General features: G+C 43.6%; 1 protein-coding gene and 1 long non-coding RNA gene across 7 annotated transcripts in view; one reads left to right on the plus strand and one right to left on the minus strand.

The window, feature by feature from the left end:
- The window catches only part of LOC133373418 (uncharacterized), a 49,008-nt gene extending 30,849 nt beyond the window's left edge, over positions 1-18,159 (plus strand). Inside the window, exons 2-3 of the long non-coding RNA XR_009759675.1 lie at positions 4,841-6,431; positions 14,282-18,159. This is a non-coding gene — a long non-coding RNA (uncharacterized LOC133373418). The remainder of the gene's footprint in view (positions 1-4,840; positions 6,432-14,281) is intronic.
- The window catches only part of SCARB1 (scavenger receptor class B member 1), a 101,557-nt gene continuing 83,810 nt past the window's right edge, over positions 5,324-23,070 (minus strand). For 3 of the 6 annotated variants that reach the window (XM_061603109.1, XM_061603112.1, XM_061603107.1), the window contains 3 exons: positions 22,804-22,947; positions 11,034-11,129; positions 5,324-6,332 (listed from right to left, as the gene is read on the minus strand). In XM_061603109.1, coding sequence (XP_061459093.1) covers positions 6,204-6,332; positions 11,034-11,129; positions 22,804-22,947 — 369 coding nt within the window. In that variant the 3' untranslated portion in view covers positions 5,324-6,203. Of the gene's footprint in view, positions 6,333-10,169; positions 10,305-11,033; positions 11,130-22,803; positions 22,948-23,070 lie in introns of all 6 variants that reach the window. The other 3 variants (XM_061603108.1, XM_061603111.1, XM_061603110.1) reach the window with 3 other exon arrangements.

Raw genomic sequence — 23,070 nt, forward strand, 5'->3', positions numbered from 1 at the left:
CTGTGGGGTGCCGCAGGGTACCATCTTGTCCACCATGCTGTTTAACATCTATATGAAGCCCTTGGGAGCAGTCATCAGGAGCTTTGGGGAGAGGTGTCAGCTGTATGCTGATGATACCCAGCTCTATTTCTCTATAACAGTGGAATCGGGAGAGGCTGTGCAAGCCTTGGACCACTGCCTGTAGTTGGTGGTGGACTGGATGAGGGCCAATAAACTGAGTCTGAATCCTAGCAAGATGGAGGCGCTGTGGGTTGGTGGTTCTCGAGTTTCGATAATTGGTCAGTTGCCTGCTTTGGACGGGGTTGTACTCCCTCTGAAAGAGCAGGTCCGTAGTCTGGGGGTGCTCTTGGATCCATCTTTGTCGCTAGAGGCCCAGGTGACCTCTGTAGCTAGGAGTGCCTTTTACCAGCTTCGGCTGGTGAGATAGCTGCGGCTGTTTCTGGACCCGGATAGCCTGACCACTGTTGCCCATGCACTAGTAACCTCCAGGCTGGATTACTGTAATGCACTCTATGTGGGGCTGCCCTTGAGGTTGGTCCGGAAGCTCCACTGGTGCAAAATGCGGTGGTGAGACTGCTTACTGGGGCAGGGTATCGCCAACATGTCACCCCACTGCTGAAAGAATTGCACTGGCTGCCCATTTGCTACCGGGCCAAGTTCAAGGTTCTAGTTTTGGTATACAAAGCCCTATACAGCTCGGGACCAGGATACCTGAAAGACCGTCTTATCCCTTATATACCCAGCCGATCACTGCGCTCTGCAGGTGAGGGCCTCCTGCAGATACCATCTTATCAGGAGGTTTGTTCTGCACAATATAGGAAACGGACCTTTAGTGTGGCAGCACCTACCCTGTGGAATTCCCTCCCTTTGAATATTAGGCAGATGCCATCTCTGCCATCTTTTTGGCGCCTTTTGAAGACTTTCCTCTTTCAACAAGCCTTTTAGGTTGAGATCTATCCCAGTCTGCATCAATTGCTTAATATGTTTTTAATAATGTTTTTAACCCTTTTTTAAAGTTGTTTTTTGAAAATGTTTTTAACGCTGTTTTGTTTAAATGTATTTTAAGATCTGTTTTTATGTTGTTTTAAAGTGTTTTTAGCGCTTTGTTTGCCGCCCTGGGCTCCTGCTGGGAGGAAGGGCGGGATACAAATTAAATAATAAAATAAAATAAATAAAAATTCACTTTTGCATTTTATCACACCTCTAGGTCCACCCCTTTACAGTAATTACTCCACAATGGTAGTTTGCTTTTTGTGCACTTTTCTGGAAGAGTGCAAAAGCATATATCTTTTTAAAAAAAATTAATATGCTGGTGCAAGTTTGTGTTTAAATAGAAAATCCTTCAACTGCAGAAGGTGTGAATTATTGCTTATTACTATTAGTAAACTGTACTGAAACTTTTAAAAATAAAATACCCTTGTCTGGGCTGCTGCATATAACATACTACTTAAAATTTACTAATACAGAGGTTCATTATGTGTTTTCAAGGAATTGTTTGCATAATATCACGAAATAGCTCTTATGTGGAAATACTGTTCATTAAAGTCAATTTTGTTTGATCACAAAATAATTTGGTTTTTTAAAAAAAGCGATGTGATATAGCTACAGAAGCCAGAATGAGGAAGTACCCTGGTTCAGTACCCGAGAATGAACTGTAAGGGAGGAGGAGGCGTGGACAGAGGGTGGGACCTACCCCTGTGATCCGCCCATAATGCAAAATAACCCAGAGCAAGACATCCTCACTACAGAGGTTAGAGCAGTTAATAATCGGGCCAGAAATAATAGTCTGTTTATAGCAGGGTACGGAAAGTGCGGATTTCTCTAGAGAAAGTCTGAAATGGCAGGGAACGTCATATGGATGCTGGCAAATTAATGGACACACAAGGGGGTTAGATCACAGATTAAAAGGAGATATGGATGAGCCATAAGACCTTGGCTAATGTTGTACCTAAGTTGATCAAGTGCAGTATGACGGACTCTTCCTAACCCAGATAAGACGTTAACCTTGGAGGGATGAAGCTAACTGATGCTCTCCCCTAAATGCAGTTCTCGCTATCATGTAGCAACATCTCTACCCAGTGGTCAAGTGATGGAAAGCAACTCCAAATGTTTTCCTCCTCCCCATCCCACGATACAGGGATGGGGAGCTTGTGGCCTTCAGCTCCAGAAGTTGGTGTCCTCTAGCTCCCAAATCAAAAAAGGGGTCAAAGACCAAGATGCTGGAAAATAGGAACTTTTATTATAGATAAAACCCAACGCGTTTCAGCCTGTTATCTGCAGGCCTTCATCAGGGGATAATAGCTTATAAGATTATAAGACCAGCAAATCGCTTTCTGTACTGTATCAATATCAAATTATAATCTTATAAACTATTATCCCCTGATGAAGGCCTGCAGATAACAGGCTGAAACGCGTTGGGTTTTATCTATAATAAAAGTTCCTATTTTCCAGCATCTTGGTCTTTGACCCCTTTTTTGATTTCTCTTTTGGATGCTAGCCACCCTCTGCTTGTCCTCTAGCTCCCACCAGCCTCAGCCAGACACCATGGCCACTGCTCAGGGATTATGGGAGCTGGAGTCAAACACTACAAAGGCCATAGCTTAGCCACCCCTGATCTCACATTATAACTTTGCCTGGAAACTCCACTGCATTCAGGCTCTGGGTCTTTGTACTTAGTATTCACCTCCAGTTAGAAACTAGGATTCATATATAAATATACATATATAAAATTTCATTAAAATCAAAAGTGACATTTGAGGACATTATCAAATGGGCCTTATCAGGAGGAGCTGCAGGCTGAGTCGTGCTGCTGCAGGGATGAGACTGAGCCTGGGACCATCAAAGGGCAAGCTTTTCCACCTGCCTTGCCCCCCACCCCTGCTCTTAGTGACATTTTTCTGGGGACTGCCCTTTACCAGGAAGATTAATGCTTTCGGTTTGCTGCTCCTGTTTTTTAGAGATGTTAGGACTTTGTTTGATTTTTTTTTTTTTTGTAAATTGGATTGTTTTTATTTGTATTTTGTATTTGTGTGTAAGCCGCCTTGGGGGCCTATTTGGCCGAAAGGCGGCCTAGAAATAAAACATTACATTACATTACAACTGAGATAGTGTGGTGTAGCGTTACAGAGTACACTGGTCAAAATCAATTTGAATTACTGTGACTAATGTAAGAATGAGACTGAATAGTGAACCAGGAAAGCAAGCGATTCTCTGGGCTCATCCATATCTGTAATATGGAGATAATATGGACCTACCTTATAGGGTTGTTGTAACGGTTGCTAGGAATGTATTTCAAACACTCTTGACATAAAGTCAGTAATTTGCTTAACAAAGAAAAAGAGTGTTAGTTGTCCTCCATGATACAGAGGCACGACTGGCTTTAACTAGAAGTTGGGCATTTTAGTGTTGCCAGGCCCAAGCTGCGGAACACTCTTCCAGCAGAGATTCAGCAAGCACCCTCCTTGCTTTTGACTTTCAGGCATCTTTTGAAGACCTTTTTACACTGAGAGGCCTATGCAGCTGTTTAAATTTTCTGAAGATTAGCCAGTAGTTTTAATGATTATTTTGTATTATTTTAATGGTGTTCAATGTTTTATTTTTCTTGTATATACTGCTGTACAATGCCTTGCTATTTTACATGATTTGGCAGTATATAAATATTTAAAAAGTAAACAGATGTTAAAAAACTATTAAAACCAACCATGATACTTGGCTCAGCAATACTAGAAATGAGAAATATCTTGTTGTTGATCACAAGCTGACGATGGGCCAACAGTGCAATGTGGCTGCAAAAAAGGCAAATACTATTTTAGGCTACATTAATAGAAGTATAGTTTCCAAATCGTGTAAAGTACTAGTTCTATTTAGCACTGGTTAGGCCTTATCTTCAGTACTACATCCAGTTCTAGACACAGAACTTTAAGAAGGATGTAGACAAACTGGAACAGGTTCAGAGGAGGGCAACAAGGATGATCAGGGGAATGGAATCAAAGCCCTGTGAGGAGAGTCTGAAAGAACTGGGCATTTTTAGCCTTAGGAAAACTGAAGGGGGATATGATAGCACTCTGCAAGTACTTGAAAGGTTGTCACACAGAGGATGGCCGGGTTTTCTTCTCGATCATCCCAGAGTGCAGGACATGGAATAATGGGCTCAAGTTAGCCAGATTTCGGCTGAACATCAAGAAAAACCTCCTAACAGTTAGAGCAGTACAGCAATGGAAGCAATTACCTAGGGAGGTGGTGGGCTCTCCGACACTGGAGGCCGTCAAGAGGCAGCTGGACAGGCATCTATCGGGTATGCTTTAAGTTGGATTCCTGCACTGAGAGGGGGCTGAACTCAATGGCCTTATAGGCCCCTTCCAATTCTATGATCCTATGGCTGAAGCTCACTGGGTGACCTTGGGCCAGTTACCACAGGGTTGTTGTGATGATAAAATCGAGAGAGAGAACTATCTTTGTATGTCACCTTGAGCTCCTTGGAGGAGAGTTTGGAAATGAAATACAAAAATAAATTAAGAGCAAGGCTACTCGCGACACATTGTCTGTGTTATCGGCCCAGTCCTGTGGAAAGCTCTTCCAACAGAGATTCTGCAGCCATCTTCTATATTAACTTTTAAACGTTTGCTGAAAACTTTTCTATATCGCCAGCATTATATAGACAATTAATCAAAATTGTTTCTGTAATAGTTAGCCGGTTGATTTGTGATTTTAGTTTTTGTTGCATATATTATTGTTGGACACCACTGATTATTTTGTAAGGAGTTGTGGTATTTACGCATTTACTTTAAAAAAAATAATCCCACCATTTCCAAAATCTTCCCTCCACTTTTCTTTTCAATAGCCCAACACTGAACTGCTTCTCACCCTCCTTCCCTCCACAAGCCTGGGTTGATAGACCAATAGCCCACCTCAGTGAAAGACTCAGAAGACTTTATATTTTTCTCTAGAAAAAGATACAACCAGCATTTTCACTGTATAATTTGGAGTGGAAAATGAGAATGGAATGGCATTTTGGCAACAGTTAAGAACAGGGCCTTTTCCAGTACCAGAGCTGAGATGAAGTGGCAAGTTCAATCATGGAGAAAAGAATGCAGATGGTCTCTTGGATGCTGGAAACTGGAGACATCTTGGTGGTGGTGGAAGCGAAGCGAAACGAAGCCAAGAGTATTGGCACTTTGGTCCCCAGAAGGATCTTAAGATACAGGCACCCTCCTGTCCTTACTGCTATTCCCACTTTTGTCACCCCCAAATTAGGACCAAATGTCACTGAACTTTTCAGTAGCCCAGATGTGGAGGAGAATCAAGTGCAGCTTCTACCACAGGCTACCCATTAAAAAACAGTTTAATGGATGTACATGAGTGAGCAAGTATGCATCGTGTTTCCAGTCGGATTAAAACATACAAAAATGATGACAGCATTTGACTGGGCGTGTATTTCTAAGAAGTAAAGACTACTTGTGGAGTGCAAAGTATTGCATGGGATCCAAGAGAATCTACCTGAACAGCTTTCACAGATGCAATTTCCATCCTGCTGCTCCCCCTGCAAACCAATGTTAATTTCTGAGTGCTCTGCTGAATGCCACTTTGGGGGTTTCCCAACCTTCAGATTAAGCTGTTGATAGGTTGCTGTGGGAAGGTGGGTGGTAGCGAAGGCATCAGCATCCAGTGCATGTAAGGAATCACCTTATTTTTTAAACAAGGGGAGAGAAAGAAAGGTTTGTAATACAAAACTTTAGGTCAGTTTAGATCTATAGAAGCTTCATAGCCCTCAAATAGCAAACATCAGCAACATAAACTCTGGGATCTTATCGACTATCAAAATGTGCCTTCAGGCTTTTTAACAATATATATATATATATATATCAGCTTTCAGAGAACTGGAGAGCTACTGTCACGGAAGTGAAGAACCACCTTCAGCTGCCACTCTTCCAGTCACGTGGAAATACATAATGGCAGAGACACACCGTTCCTCACACACAGGCTCTCCATTGTCCTTAAGATCCAAAGAATAGTGCAACCTTTTGCGCAAGAAGCTTTCCTGAAGTTTCCCACAAACTCATGGTTTGTGGAAGAAGGCTGGGACATATCTCCTAACTTCAATAAAGTAGAACAGAGGTGGTTGAATTTGTTTGTCTGGATCCACCTCACCCCCAAGTCTATTGGTGAAAGCTCATAGGGATCTTTCGTGAAGAGGAACAGAGGTATCACGTGTAGGAAACAACCCTGGGATGAACTGTGCTCAAGTCCTTTTGCAGAAGAGGGGCAGTGTCTGAATCCTCAAGTTGGCCGTTTGGTAGATTTGACATCAGCGGAGTCTTTACTTGAGCATCTCTCTGAAAGAAGCAGGAAAAGTCTAGTTAGGAGCTGGACTGTCAAAGAGGAGACACGTATACGCTTCAGTCGGATTGATCTTCGTTATAACCTCTGGGGTGGTGAGTCAACTTTAAAGTCTTATGCCATGTCCATTGCACATGGTGATCATTTTGTCAGAACACATCTCCCCATGGCAGGAATCTGGCCTGGTTTGCAGGAGCCTCAGGCTTGTACACTCCCAGTTCTCCTTCAGTGGGGCTACGAGATCAGAAGCTCTCTCTTCCATTCTCAATTAACCACAGTTTAGTGTTATGTTGAAACACTATGATTAATTTTAACTATGGTTTATTTGAAACAAGCCAACTTCATAGAACACAGTTTTGAAGTCTGTTTCAGTAACCCATCTTTGATAACTTTATTATGTTTTGAACTACAACTCCCAACATGTCCAGTCAGCATGGCCAGTTGTAAGGGATGATAGGAATTGTAGTCCAAAACATCCGGAGGGCACTTGGACAGCGAAGGCTGACTAACTATAATGGACTAACTACGGCTTTGGACATAACACTGCTAAAACCAGAAAGCTTCCATTTTCCTCACAACTATGTGGGAAGAGGAGAGGAAAGGGCAGATTAGACAAGCCTGAGGCTTGTTTACTTAATGCTAAACTTAATTACTTAATGCTAAATGTTCAGTGTTACATCCAAGCTTCTATTTTGTACCACACTAAGGTGATCCAAGTTTACCCTCATATGGCAAATACCAATTTTTACCACACAAGGGTGCATTTGAACAAGATCTTGATAATGCAGAATCAATGCACCCTTTGATCAGGTTAATTTCCATTTGTGTAAGCATGTATGCAAACTGCATGAACATCTAAAGCTCTTGTCACACCTACCTCAGCTGCTCAGAATAAACCAACCACTTTATTTCCCTGTCTTATTTTCCCACTTTCCAATAACGCTAGACTTTGGGATTACCCAATGAAGCCAACCGGCAGTAGATTCAGGTCAGGCAAGAGGAGGCAACTTTTTTGCACAATTAATTACACAACCACAAGACTGGTTGTATACTATAGCCAGCATGGATTTTTCTGCAATTTTAAATTGAAAATACCCTCCATGCCATTCTGATGCTTCCCATAAGTTCATTTCAAAACAAAACCTTACAAAATTTATAATCCTGAGCTCAGAAATGCTTGCTTAACCACCCTCTAAGTTTTCATGGAGATACACAAAACATTCAGAGAGAATCGAGAGTTCAAAGTGCAAAACAAGAGAAAAAATCCAGACACCCATTGGACTTTTTTCTGTCAGTGGTCCCATAATTTGTTGAAAATAATTAAAACTCAGCCATGTTCACAGAGTACCTGCAATCCTATTACTGACCTTGCTCCATACTCTGAGATTCATCTTCTGCAGTTTAAAAGTTAGAAAAGTGCATGGCTGATTTTTAATTAATTTAAGAAATTTAATATTGAAGTCTATTATGGCGTTGGGCATGCTCAGTAAGAACCATCAGTGTTCTAAACGCCAGACTCACAGCTCTTTGGCTTGGCTAATCAGGGGGTGACACCCACGCCAGACAGTTATTCCAATTTAGACAGTAATGGCTTCCTCCAAGAATCCTGGGAAGTGTCATTTGTGAAGGGGGCTGAGAGGAGTTGTTAGGAGACTCCTATTCTCCTGACAGAGTTCCAGTGTTCAGAGTGGTTTAACAGTCTGGGGCTTGTAGCACTGTGAGGGGAATAGGGTGTCTCTGCCCTACTGCCCTCTCCCTCTGCCCAGTGCCCATCACTCCAATGTCCTCCCCTCCCTCCCTCCCCCCTCCCTCCCCTTTTCCCCTCCTCCCCCTCAGGTCAGATTCACCTATCCTAAGCATGATGGTACAGTAAATCCCATTGAACTCAAAAATCATGCAAATGATCAAACCTGCCCTACCTTCTTCCTCCCTCCTATCCCCTTCCTCTTGCTTCTTCCTTCGCCCCTCCTGCCTCTCCCCCTTCCCTTCCAATCCCCTCCCCCTCCTCCCCTCCCCTCTCCCTTCTTCTGTCCCTCTCCTCTCCCCCCCATGATCAGCTTTACCTGTTCAAAGCATGATTGCACAGGAGTAAATCCTATTGAACTCAATAAGCATGCAAATGATCAGACCTGCCTTTCCCCTCTCACATTCTCCCTTCTTTCCCCTCTCCTCTCCCCCTCCATTCTTCCTCCCCTCCCCTATTCCTTCCTACTCCATCCCTCCATCCCCTCTTTCTCCCCATGGTCAGTTTTCACTGATCCTAAGCATGATTACGCAGGAGTAAGTCCCACTCAATAAGCATGCAAACAATCAAACCTGCCCTCCTCCTCCCCTCCTGCCTCCTCCCATTCCCCTCCTCCCCTTTGCCCCTCCTCCCCCCCTGCTCCTTCCTCCTTCCCTCCCCCTACCCGTGGTCAGTTTCACCTATCCTAAGCGTGATCGCAGGAGAGTAAATCCCACTGAATTCAATAAGCATACAAGTGATCAATCCATTCTCAGCAAACTTGCACAGAATCCAATTTCTTACCTCCCAGATTAAAAAGCAAGGAAATTCACTAATAGGCAAAAAAAAAAAACCCTTCCAGTTTAAGAACATACCTATAGCCAACAAATTTTTCTATCAAACTTTTAAATTCAGGGGAAATTGGGCAGCTATAGTGAATGCACCAGGGAAGCAGGAAACTTGACCTTCTCTCTGAGATATTGTACTGCCCTACAATTTTGTAAAAATGCAAACACAATTTGGGTTGGTCTTTCACAGTCCAATCTACTTCCTGTGTAGCCTGGAGGAATTTGGTAACATTCCACAATTGTTTTTGGGATTTTTTTAGTATAAATTATGCAAAGTGTTGCTGTACTTCACATATTCACAGAAACAGAAGCAAAAGAAAATGATTGACTATAGGAAACCACTAAAATTGCAAAGTAAATCAAACATATTTAAAGTGACTATATCTGAACTATATCAATCTGAACTATATCAATGGTCTTAATATTGTTGCTTCTTCCCTGCTAAAGTGAGATCAGCACAGCACATCTTGTTTCTGTTATTTGGGCTGATTCCAAGTGTTGCCACCACTCACCCTATGCTCAGAGGCATGTTACCAAATTCTTCCAAGCTACACAGGAAGTGGATTGGACTGTGAAAGACCAACCCAAATTATGTGTGCATTTTTGTGTAGGGCAGTCCAATATCTCAGAGAGGTCAGGTCTCCTGCTCCCTGGTGCATTCACTATAGCTGCCCAATCTCCCCCCTTTTTACAGTTTGATAGAAATATCAGTTGGCTATAGGTACGTTCTTAAACCGCAAGGGTTTTTTTGCCTATTAGTGAATATCTAATGGATTCACTGTCACAAGATACTGAACACTAGCAGAGATGGCATTAAAAGAAAAAAAGCAATCCTGGAAAAATTCTTATTAACAGCTATTGGCCTCATTAACTAAAACAAAAACCCCATGCTGAGAGGGAGGGGGCCTCCAAATACCAGGAGAGATTAAAAGGCCTTTTGTCTTCGGGATGATCAGTGTCGGAAACAATGTGGACTGACCTGGAATGTAATTCTTATGTTAGATTGATAGCAAAGCAACACTTCCCAAAATTCAGGACAGGATTTGGCTTATTGTTATTTGAAGAAAAAGGGAAGGAGCCACAGTGGGACAAAGGGAGTGGGAGAGAAGGATGTACCAGCAGTGGCCGGGTGGGACTCAAGATGGCCACCATTGTGCCTACATCCTTGTAAAAGCATTCAGTCATTCAAGCAGTCGTTTAAAACCCAGAAGGTTTTAAAACAGAGTGTTACACTACTTTGGTTTGATGATAGTCAACGTTACCTTTCCTTTTCAGGTATCCACCTACAGTCTCACTTCCTTCCGGACTGCTGAGCTGTCGTTATTTTCTTTGGAGGCCTGGCTGGACCCTCTAGGTCCTGACCCCTTATTACTACTCGAAAATAAAAAGCTCTTTCCCTAGAAAACAATCAGTCTTGTTTAAAAAACAATGCTTTTATACTGTACTACTAGGTCAGTTTGGATATTTATTTGAAGAAAGAAGAAGACTATCATTTAAGTGAGGGATGGTTTTTTTAAAAAAACAACTTCATCCAAAAATTAAGATCACAGTAATCACTAGAACTAATTTATATGATCTGGTATTGAAGGTTTGGTTTTCTAGATGCAAGATGATTTTCATTTCAATTCTATTAGGAGACGTAAAGTTTTATTTAGAACTTTTTTTAGGAAAAAAAAGTCAGTTCTCAAGCCAGATTTATAGATGGTTTGTTCACATATCTTGTTTTGTTTTTTGAAAACAGTGCTTTAAAAACTCAAATCATCTTCTCCTTTTGAAAACATAAGCCAAGCATTGTAAGTCTACCAGCTACCACTGTGAATTATATGCATATATAAATATATGATATTTTAATTCATGGAGTGCTTTGCAACAAGCTTGTGAGGTAAGGCACTGTTATAGATTGCAAGCCCAAAGGCAAGAGAAAGATAGGCAGATAGAACTTGGCCATGAATCATGGCTTGCTCGGGCATTTGCAGATCTTGGGGTCCAGACAAAGGGTTCGGCATTACCAATAACGCAGCCATTTTCAGTTTGCTCAGGGTGCCCAAGACAGCAAGAAGCAGTGAGAGTAGTTTGCATGCCCGGCTTTTTCCAGGATAAGGTGACCCATTTAGGGGTTCTCTTACCTGAGGGCCCTGATATTTATAGTCAGTGCCGGATCCAGGATTAAAAAACGTTATGGTAGATGGGGTCTGAATCGAAATGGGCCCATCCTTCAAAGTCTGTTGAGAAAATGGAGATTTCACGCGAACACCATTCTAAACTGGTTTGAGTGACATTAGAGCTTCATTATATATTATTAGAGCCATATTGTTCGGTTGACAATCGGCTACAAATCACAGAGAACTGTGGAATTCAGCTGCAAAGATTTTTAAAAAAATAGAGTGGGTTTTAGAACCAGGATTCATTATTCTTATACCTTTGATGTAACAGATGAAGACAGCATTTCAGAAGAACTCCAGCTGATAAAAATATTATGCTAAAAGGCTGCTTGAAAATTAATTATTACCAACTAATGAAGTTATGAGAATGTTCTATACTTGGACCTGGAAGGCTATTTAAACAACCATTAATGAACAAACAAACTATAATAGTAATAATAATAAAATTTTATTTCTGAGTCGCCTATCTGGCCAAATTAACGGCCACTCTAGGCTACCAATGCTATGCTTTTGGCCATTGAATCAGTATTACACAAGACCAGACTGGATGCACAAATCAGCTAATACATACATTTTAAAAAGTTAACAGCAGCTAGGGGATCTGGATGAAGACTGCGCAGGTGAACTTTTAACATGTTCTTGTTCGTAAGAACATAAGAAGAGCCTGTTGTATCAGGTCAGTGCCCTATCTAGTCCAACATCTTTTTCTCACAGTGGCCAACCGGATACCCACAGGAAGCCTGGAAGCAGGACATGAGCAAAAGAGCACTCTCCCCTCCTGCAGTTTCCAGAAAATGTTTTTGGAAGCATGTTACCTTAAACCATGGAGGCAGATCACAGCCATCATGGCTAGTAGCCACTGATATCCTCCATAAAAGGATACCAGTGGCCAGTATTGGGGGGAGGAAGTAATCCACTACCTCATTTGTGAACATTGGTCCCGAGGTCTGAAGGTACATGAACCTGGCTGGGGCTAGTGGGAATTGTAGTCCAAAACATCTGGAGGCCACTAGGTTGGTGATGGCTGAAAGTATGACATTTCTGTAGGGAACTTGTCAGTGAGTGACAGCTGGTGACAAATACAGGAGAAATTCCAATACCCGCAATGAGAACATGTGATTTGGGAACTGGTGGAAGAGGCCATCTCTGACCCCCACACTGGAGAGAACTTGCACATAACCAAAATCCATATACGCCACTTTTCAAAAATTGTCATTAGACACATTCAGCTGTCATTCATCGACCATAATCAAGTGATCTCTGCATGCATATGTAAACAACCCAGAGCTTGTATACCCAACAAGTAGTTCTGTGGAACCAAATTAAGCACTTATTTTATGAAAAGAGGAGGTGGAGATGGTGGTGGTGAAGTCTATTCGGGCCCCATGGTTGCTTGGAGACCCTTCTCCCTGCAACACTCTGTACATTCCCCCTCTGGCGTATTAACTGAATGGTGATCTGCACATGACCAGGGGCATTCCAAACTAACAATTAAACCAGAAGGAATGGAGTGAGTTATGTGCTTCTGCCATCTGACTGGTTCTGGTTTCATGTCTAATCTGGGAACTGACCACCCTGATTGTCTCAGCCCCCCTCCCAAATAAATTTAGCTTTTTTCCATTCTATTTTTATTCCCATCTATGTATCAAAGTTTGGCAGGCAGCCTAAGGACCTGCTGCTTAAGAAAAACAAACTCACACACACACCAAAACCCCAGTGTTTATCCTGAACTGAAATCCCCGCCATCACTCCTTGATCTTAAACAAGGAAAAAGCTGACCATGGTGGTCCATGCATTCGTTATCTTAAGGCTTGATTACTGTAACACATTCTATGTGTGGCTGCCCTATATCTGATCTGGAAGCTGCAGCTAGTGCAGAATGCAGGGGCCAGACTGCTCACTGGAACAGGCTATGGGCAATATGTTACCCCTCTGAAGAGAAAGCTGCATTGGTTGCCAATTTGCTACAGGGCCAGATTCAAGCTTCTTGAGTTACTTCACAAAGCCCTAAACACCTCGGACCCAAAGTACCTTAAGGACTGCCTGATTCCTTAATCTCCACCTTGATCATTAGGATCCTCTGACTGGACACTTCTGGTGGTTCCCAATGTCCCTGGGGTTTGGCGGACCTTTACTAGGGATCGAACCTTTAGTGTGGCAGGCCCTGTCCTGTGGAACTCCCTGCCAGTAGGTGCTTGGTAGGAATCAGAGTGGTATTGAAAACTGTGTTATTCAGACAGGCCTTTGAAACATTATCCGCAGCCACCCCACCCCCACAACCATCTGTCACTGATGCTTTTCTCAAAGTTACTGTAATTTTGTATGCTGCATACTGCCTTGCTAATTTTTTATAAATATTTAAAGAAAATAAACATATTTATCTATCTATGCTCCATTCAGACTGCAGTGGCTGCCCAGAGTCTTAAGGAGAGAAGGCTCTCTCTCATCACACATAAGAACATAAGAAGAGCCTGCTGGATCAGGCCAGTGGCCCATCTAGTCCAGCATCCTGTTCTCACAGTGGCCAACCAGGTGCCTGGGGGAAGCCCGCAAGCTGGACCCGAGTGCAAGAACACTCTCCTCTCCTGAGGCTTCCGGCAACTGGTGTTCAGAAGCATACTGCCTCTGACTAGGGTGGCAGAGCACAGCCATCATGGCTAGTAGCCATTGATAGCTCTGTCCTCCATGAATTCGTCTAATCTTCTTTTAAAGCCATCCAAGCTGGTGGCCATTACTGCATCTTGTGGGAGCAAATTCCATAGTTTAACTATGCGCTGAGTAAAGAAGTACTTCCTTTTGTCTGTCCTGAATCTTCCAACATTCAGCTTACCTGAATGTCCACGAGTTCTAGTATTATGAGAATAATTATTAGGAGAAGAACTTTTCTCTATCCACTTTCTCAATGCCATGCATAATTTTATACACTTCTCTCATGTCTCCTCTGACCCACCTTTTCTCTAAACTAAAAAGCCCCAAATGCTGCAACCTTTCCTTGTAAGGGAATCGCTCTATCCCCTTGATCATTCTGGTTGCCCTCCTCTGAACCTTCTCCAACTCTATAATATCCTTTTTGAGATGAGGCGACCAGAACTGTACACAGTATTCCAAATGCGGCCGCACCATAGATTTATACAATGGCATTATGATATCGGCTGTTTTATTTTCAATACCTTTCCTAATTATCCCTGTCATGGAATTTGCCTTTTTCACAGCTGCTGCACACTGGGTCGACATTTTCATCGTGCTGTCTACTACAACCCCGAGGTCTCTCTCCTGGTCGGTCACCGCCAGTTCAGACCCCATGATCGTATATGTGAAATTCAGATTTTTTGCTCCAATATGCATAATTTTACACTTGTTTATATTGAATTGCATTTGCCATTTTTCCGCCCATTCACTCAGTTTGGAGAGGTCTTTTTGGAGCTCTTCGCAATCCCTTTTAGTTTTAACTGTAGGCTGCTGAGAAGTATGTGAGTAGAGTTTTCCAGAAAGACAGTACAGAACTGACTATAAAGGGGTTAATCTGTGTTCAGGACTGCCAAGGTCAGCTCACAGCAGATGCGGCTGGCGAAGGGCAGTGAAAGCTATATATCCTTGAAAGCAAAAGCACAAGGTGTGGGGGATGTTGTTAGAAGTTAGGAGAAGCCAGGAATGCATTTATGTCTGTTACTTCAAGTCAGTAAAGACTCTTAAACCTATAACTGTCTGCGTCTATCTGTCTTGGGCACACTGGCACTGGGTTCTACCGGGTACAACCGGTCGCCGGGCATACACTCACAATCATCGCTGCAACAAGGGTTATGGGCCCAGACTACGGCACAGAATAGGCAGCATTCGAACCCAGAGCAAGGCAAGAGAAGCCCAGAGAGCGGCAAACAGTTCAGCAGAGAAGCAAGCAAGCCAGGAGCTTGGGAGAAGCGGTAACGTGGCTGAGTGCTTGATCGAGAGCGGCAGAGGAGAAGTGTGCTGTGGAGATGGCAGTTTCACTTTCAGCCGGAATGCCTCTGGAGAGGCTCACTGAGTGTAATTATTCTAGCTGGAGGCTTAGAATGCAGGCTTTCCTGACAAAAGAAGATTTATGGCATGTAATTGAAGACGACCCACCGATAGCTCCTCAGTCGGCAGCGTGGATTCGCATGGATGAAAAGGCAAGAGCATTTATTATATTGGCTTTAGATGACTCTCAATTATTACACGTGAAAACACGGCCAACAGCGAAGCTTATGTGGACTGCTTTGAATGAAGTACATGTAAAACAGACAGCCAGTAGCAAGATATACTTAGCGCGTAAACTTTATCAGATGAAACTGGCAGGGGACAAGACAATGTCTGAGCATTTGTTGGAATTACAAAGACTGTTTGCAGAGCTGCAGGAGCGGAATGTAGAGCACACACAGTTGCAGAGAGCTTATATTATCTTCATTGGATTTGTCTTGGGATCTGTTAGTCAGTTCATTGGAGGCTATGCAAGACGCAGGTTTGACTACGGATTATGTCTCGGGCAAGCTTCTCCAGGAATGGGAGAGAAGGAAAGAGGCCGGAGGATGGGAGAAAACAGAGACAAGAGAAAGCAGGAAGACAAACTTCAAAGACGCAGAAGCAAGATCGTTTGGACTTAAAGCTTGTTATTATTGTGGTTCGAAAACACATCTACAGAGAGACTGTGAAGCGAAGCGTAAAGGACGAGGCTGGAAGCCGAAAAGTGTGCAACTGGTGAGTGCTGGGACTAGTAAACCGAAAAGCTGTGAGAACAAAGACAGTGCTGTATGGGTGATTGATTCTGGGGCTACCCATAGCTTAATAAAGGACAGAACTTTGTTCAGAACTTCACTTCCCGCGAAAGAGGATGTTGTGCTGGCGGATGGCACACACAGAGAGGTGTTGGGAAGAGGCACAGTAAAACTCAGTGTCTTAAATACAATTATGACAGATGTATTGTATGTACCAGGTTTGGAATGTAGCATAATGTCTGTAAAGAAACTGAATGCAATGGGATATACTGTAACATTTAAACAAGGGATGTGTGAGACACAGAAAGGAGACAAAATCTGTATGAAAGGGTTTCTGAAGGATTCACTGTTCTACATTCAGTTCAAACACGCAGGTTGTGCTGCTATGAGTGCTAACAGAAAGCCTCATGATGACTGCGTTCATCTGTGGCACAGAAAACTAGGGCATGCTAGTTTTGGTACAATAATGAAAACTCCCAGTAATAGTGTGGATGTTGACACTGAAGGACTGTGACAAATATGTAGAATGTGATGTGTGTAGCCAAACCAAAGCCACAGTTGCTCCCATATGCAAAGAGGCAGAGTGTAAAACAAACGCACCATACCAGATGATTCACGTTGATTTAGCAGGACCATTTCAGAGTTCACAAGGAGGTGCCAAGTATTTTCTGGTGATTGTGGATGACTACACTAGGTATAGCACCATATATCTGCTTAAGGCTAAAGATGAAGCAGAGGGGAAACTGAAGCAATTTGTGCAAAAGGTTGAAGTGCAACATGGTGTGACTATACAAAGAATACGCTCTGATCAAGGGGGAGAGTCTACTGGAAAGTCCCTAGAGCAGTACTTAACAAAGAAGGGAATAGAACAGAATTTCACTGCACCATTCTCACCATTTCAGAATGGGATTGCTGAGAGGAAAAATAGGTCACTTCAGGATGCAACAAGAGCCATGTTGAGAGATTCTGAATTATCTAATGTGTTTTGGGGAGAGTGCATGTTGTATGCCACGTACATTCAGAACAGGCTATTCCATAGAACACTTAACATGACACCATATGAAAGGCTCACAGGGAGGAAACCAAGACTCCAGCACATTGCAAGGTTTGGGGCAAGGTGCTGGGTGCACATACCCATAATAATAATAATAATAAATAATAATAAATTTAATTTCTGTGTTGCCTATCTGGCCAATGGCCACTCTAGGCGACGTACAAAATCATTAAAATACAATTAATAAAATACAGTGATACAATATAAAACAGTGTAAAATCAATAAATCTGCAACAACAGTATTAAAAGAGGGCAGGAGGCATTACAGTTATAGCAGTTAACCCTCCCCAGAAACCCCGAAGGCCTGTTGAAAGAGCCAGGTCTTTAAGGCTTTCCGAAATACATTTAGGGAAGAGGCGTGCCGGAGATCTTGTGGGAGGGAGTTCCAAAGAGTGGGGACCGCCACTGAGAATGCCCTCTCTCTAGTACCCGCCAATCTGGCTGTTTTTGTTGGCGGGATTGAGAGAAGGCCCTGTGTGGCCGATCTTGTCGGGCGGCATAATTGGTGGCGTTGAAGGCGCTCCGTGAGATAAACTGGGCCGAAACTGTGTAGGGATTTAAAGGTCAATACCAACACCTTGAATTGGGCTCGGAAAACAACTTTACCCAAAGGGAAGAGACATGGAAAACTAGCTCAAAGAGCACAAAGAGGAAATGTGATCGGATTCCAGAACGCATATTACTATGTTTGGGTGCAAAGTCAGAGAAAGGTGGTGCTGAGTAGAAGCATAAAAGTACAAGAGCAGGATTGGGTTCACAGTACATATGTTGATCTAAATAATTCACATGAAGCATCCACAGAACATGACTTAGAGCAGGAGGTAAAACAAGAAGAAGAAGAAGAACCTGTTACTGAAGAGGAAACTGTAACATTGAGACACTCTGATAGAGCTAACCTGGGGAAACCACCTGAAAGGTTTCAGATTGGCACAATCAGAAGTGAAGAAACAAATAAATACACAGAAATGTATGATGAGGAAACGTATCTAGATTGTGTGAAACCATAAAAGTCTGTAATGATTGTAACTCTGTAAAGCAATGTATCAAACATGTATTGTTAATGCAAATGGATGTCTTTATGGAAAAGGTGGGAGCTGTAGGCTGCTGAGAAGTATGTGAGTAGAGTTTTCCAGAGAGACAGTACAGAACTGACTATAAAGGGGTTAATCTGTGTTCAGGACTGCCAAGGTCAGCTCACAACAGATGCGGCTGGCGAAGGGCAGTGAAAGCTATATATCCTTGAAAGCAAAAGCACAAGGTGTGGGGGATGTTGTTAGAAGTTAGGAGAAGCCAGGAATGCGTTTATGTCTGTTACTTCAAGTCAGTAAAGACTCTTAAACCTATAACTGTCTGCGTCTATCTGTCTTGGGCACACTGGCACTGGGTTCTACCGGGTACAACCGGTCGCCGGGCATACGCTCACAATCACCACTGCAACATTAACAACCCTGAACAATTCAGTATCGTCAGCAAACTTGGCCACTCCACTGCTCACTCCTAATTCTAGGTCATTAATGAACAAGTTGAAAAGTACAGGTCCCAATACCGATCCTTGAGGGACTCCACTTTCTACAGCCCTCCATTGGGAGAACTGTCCGTTTATTCCTACTCTCTGCTTTCTGCTTCTTAACCAATTCCTTATCCACAAGAGGACCTCTCCTCTTCCTCCATGACTGCTAAGCTTCCTCAGAAGTCTTTGGTGAGGTACCTTGTCAAACGCTTTTTGAAAGTCTAAGTACACTATGTCCACTGGATCACCTCTATCTATATGCTTGTTGACACTCTCAAAGAATTCTAATACGTTACTGAGACAGGACTTCCCTTGCAGAAGCCATGCTGGCTCTGCTTCAGCAAGGCTTGTTCTTCTATGTACTTAGTTAATCTAGCTTTAATAATACTTTCTACCAGTTTTCCAGGGACAGAAGTTAAACTAACTGGCCTGTAATTTCTGGGATCCCCCCTGGATCCCTTTTTGAAGATTGGTGTTACAGTTGCCACTTTTCAGTCCTCAGGCATGGAGGAGGACCTGAGGGACAAGTTACATATTTTAGTTAGCAGATCAGCAATTTCACATTTGAGTTCTCTGAGAACTCTTGGGTGGATGCCATCCGGGCCTGGTGATTTGTCAGTTTTTATATTGTCCATTAAGCCAGAACTTTGTCTCAGTTCCTCAGAATCCCTTCCTGCAAATGTTAGTTCAGGTTCAGGGATCTGCCCACTATCTTCCACTGTGAAGACAGATGCAAATAATTCATTTAGCTTCTCTGCAATCTCCTTATTGTTCTTTAGTACACCTTTGACTCCCTTATCATCCAAGGGTCCAATCGCCTCCCTAGACGGTCTCCTGCTTTGAATGTATTTATAGAATTTTTTGTTGTTGTTTTTTATGTTCTTAGCAATGTGCTCCTCAAATTCTTTTTTTAGCATCCCTTATTGTCTTCTTGCATTTCCTCTGCCAGAGTTTGTGTTCCTTTTTATTTTCTTCATTCGGACAAGACTTCCATTTTCTGAAGGAAGACTTTTTGCCTCTAAGAGTTTCCTTGACTTTGCAAACACCTGCTACCTGAGACTCTTTTAACTGCAGATGCCAGGTATTGAACCGGGGGCCTTCTGTTTGCAAAATGCCTGTGCTCTACCACTGAGCTCCAGCATCCCCTGCCCGTGATGAATAGACCCTTGCCTATCTCAGCAGGGTGGGCTTCCGACACCTATCAGATAGCAGCTGGGTCTCAAGGACTGCCGGATGTGATCCTATAGGCTGCACCACACCAACAGCCCACTGAGGGAAAATAGACTGAAACACCAAAAGCCCACAGGACCCCAAGATGGTGTGTACCTTTTCTTTCCTCCTGGAATCAGCTTCCGCTGCTTCTGGTTGTATGCCAATAATGGCAAAACCAGGAAGATGGGAAGCCCCTGACCCCCAGGAAGATGTGTCAGCGTCAGATTAACAGGCCTTTGAATACTGTACACTTAAGGGGCAAAGGAAAAATGCAGAAATTCTGCACCAAAGTCAACACATTCCATACCTGGCAGGGAGGGAAATCAAAAGTTTTCAAAGCTTGCGTAGGTGATGCCCTTGGCCGCTATTTGTTTATGTCAGAGATAGCCAACATGGTGCCTTTCAGATGTTGTCAGACTACAGCTCCCATCAGCCCCAGCCAGTATGGCCAATGATCAGAGATTATGGGAGTTATTTATTTATTTTATTTATTTATTGAATTTATTAGTCGCCCATCAGGTTTGTAAGGCCCGGCGGAAGCCCATCATAGAGGGAGCATGATGGAGGTCATTTGGTAGGGAGTTCCACAGGGTGGGGACCACAAGTAAAAAAGCCCTCTCCCTAGTCCTCACCAGTTTGGCTGTTTTAACTAGTGGGATGGACAGAAGGTCTTTTGAGGCTGATCTTGTTGGGCAGCATTGCTGATGATGCTGGAGGCGCTCCTTCAGATGACTGGGCCAAAACCGTGTAGGGATTTAAAGGTCAAAACCAACACCTTGAATTGGGCCCAGCAAGCAATTGGTAACCAGTGCAACTCCTTCAGCACTGGAGTTATGTGATCTCACTGGCGGTTGCCTTTAATCAGGCGTGCCGCCGCATTCTGTACCAGTTGCAACTTCTGGACTGTTTTCAAGGGTAGCCCCATGTAGAGCGCATTACAGTAGTCTAAGCGAGAGGAGACCAGGGCATGTACCACCAATGGGAGCAGATGATTGGGAAGGTAGGGGCGCAGCCTCCGTATCAGATGGAGTTGATACAATGCTGCCCGGCTCACAACCGAAACCTGAGCTTCCATGGACAGCTGGGAGTCAAGAATGACCCCCAGGCTGCGGACCTGGTCTCTCAGGGGCAATTGTACCCCATTGAGCACCAGGTCCAAATCCCCCAACCTTCCCTTGTCTCCCACAAACAGTACCTCAGTTTTGTCAGGGTTCAGCTTCAGCTTATTCCTTCCCATCCAGCCACTCACAGACTCCAGGCACTTGGATAGGGTTTCTACAGCCAACCTCGGTGAGGATTTAAATGAGAGATAGAGCTGCGTGTCATCCACATATTGGTGACATTGCAGCCCAAATCTCCTGATGATGGCCCCCAGTGGCTTTATATAGATGTTAAACAGCATCGGGGAGAGGATGGAACCCTGTGGCACCCCACAAGTGAGAGGCCAAGAGTCCAAAACCTCATCTCCCAATGCCACTCTCTGGTGCCTACCTGAGAGGATGGAATGAAACCACTGTCACACAGTGCCCCCTATGCCTAACCTCTCCAGCCGGTCCAGAAGGATACCGTGGTCAACAGTATCAAAAGCCGCTGAGAGATCCAGGAGAACGAGGAAGGTGCATTCGCCCCTATCCAATGCTCTCCCCATATCATCCACCAAGGCGACCAAGGCTGTTTCAGTCCCATGTCCAGGCCTGAAGCCAGACTGAAATGGATCCAGACAATCCGTTTCCTCCAAATGCACTTGCAACTGCTTCGCCACTACCCGCTCAACCGCCTTGCCCAGGAATGGTAAATTTGAGACTGGGTGAAAGTTGTTCAAATCTTGGGGATCCAAGGAAGGCTTCTTTAGAATTGGTTTTATTACTGCCTCCTTGAGGGCTGATGGCATTACTCCCTCTTCCAAGGACGCATTTACCACCGCCCTGATCCTCTTGCCCAGTCTGTCGTTGCAGCTCACGATGAGCCACAACGGGCAAGGATTGAGTAAGCAGGTGGTTGGCTTTAAGGTTGAAAGCACCTTGTCCACTTCATCAGAAGGAAGAAGCTGAAACCGATCCCACATCACCAGGGAGCCACTGGCCGACTCTGGCTCGCTCACTGTATCCACAGCGCACGGAATCGCACTCTTTAGACCGTCGATTTTATCCGCAAAGTGCTTTGCAAACTCATCGCAGGAGGTTTTAGTATGTCCCATCGGTTCCGAGGCAACTGGACCGACCAGGCTTCGGACCACTTGGAACAGCCTCCTGGGACAGCACTCCGCGGATGCAATAGAGGCAGCATAAAAATCCTTTTTTGCTGCCCTTGTTGCCACATGGTAGGCTGACGCAGCTGCTCTAACCCATGCTCGATCTATGATAACTATTTTCTGCTCTTTTACTGGTGGCCTCAAATACACCATTTTCAGAATCAAAGCTTGCCATGCACAGCTGAACTTCAAGAGTGACAGGATTGCATTGGGCAGTTACTCCTGGAATGGACTACCTCAGACTGCAGGTGCAAAAATAAAGCATATTTGAACTCACTCCATATTAAAAGCAAAAAAACTTCCAACTTGTAGAAAACTAGGGGGGTTGGGGGGCTCAGTAAGGATGAGCATTTTCTTCTCCCTGCCATTCTACGTTTCGTATTGGGAATGGGATTAAAAGTGTGACCCGTGTATCTGGACTGCAACCTCAGTTGGTGCAGTCCAGCAAAAGTCCTACCATACAGTTTTGCAGATAGGCACACAGGAAGCTGCCTTATACTGAATCAGGCCATTGGTCCATCCAGCTCAGTATTGTCTACACTAACTGGGTATGGACCTCCAGGATTCCAGACCTGGAGATTGGATCCAGACTTGGAGATGCTAGGGATTGGACCTGGGACCTTCTGCATGCAAAGCAATGGTCTATCAAGACGTTATGGTCCTTCCTCATAAATGCTGGCTCCAAGTTTTGAATTTCCCTTACAGAATTAGGGAGAATCAGAAAGGAGAGCAAAAAACGTCATTCTGAAACCAAATATGAATTTTCAAGTTTGTTGAAAAATCAGGTGGTCAGTCAATTATGATATTTAATGAGCAAAGATTTCAGGGATTGAATTTTGAAATGATTTAGTATTTTATTGTCCTGGTAATGATATATTGATTTGCAATGGGTTTTTTTGTAAGCCACTTTGAGCACATTTATATGGAAAAGCAGCATACAAATTTAAATAATATAAATTAAAATGTTTTGTTCTTACCTTGTTCTTGAGCATAAGTAGAGCAGCAATTAAAAGCAGAACACCTCCAAGTGCAACCAGGAAATATTGTGCGTAGCCCAGTATAACAGGGATAAGCAAAATGGTATAGAACATTGTCAAGACATCGCCTTGGATCTCTCCACTCTGCTCAAAAAGAAGAAATGTGTATGTTTATTCTTCCACAAAATGGTCATGTCTACACACTGGTCTTGGTGCTGACCTCAATGCCAGCTTCCTCCTTTCTTTTTTAGTGTTTCATATTATTGT

The sequence above is a fragment of the Rhineura floridana genome, chromosome 19 (genome assembly GCF_030035675.1).
Source record: "Rhineura floridana isolate rRhiFlo1 chromosome 19, rRhiFlo1.hap2, whole genome shotgun sequence".
Lineage (NCBI taxonomy): Eukaryota > Metazoa > Chordata > Lepidosauria > Squamata > Rhineuridae > Rhineura > Rhineura floridana.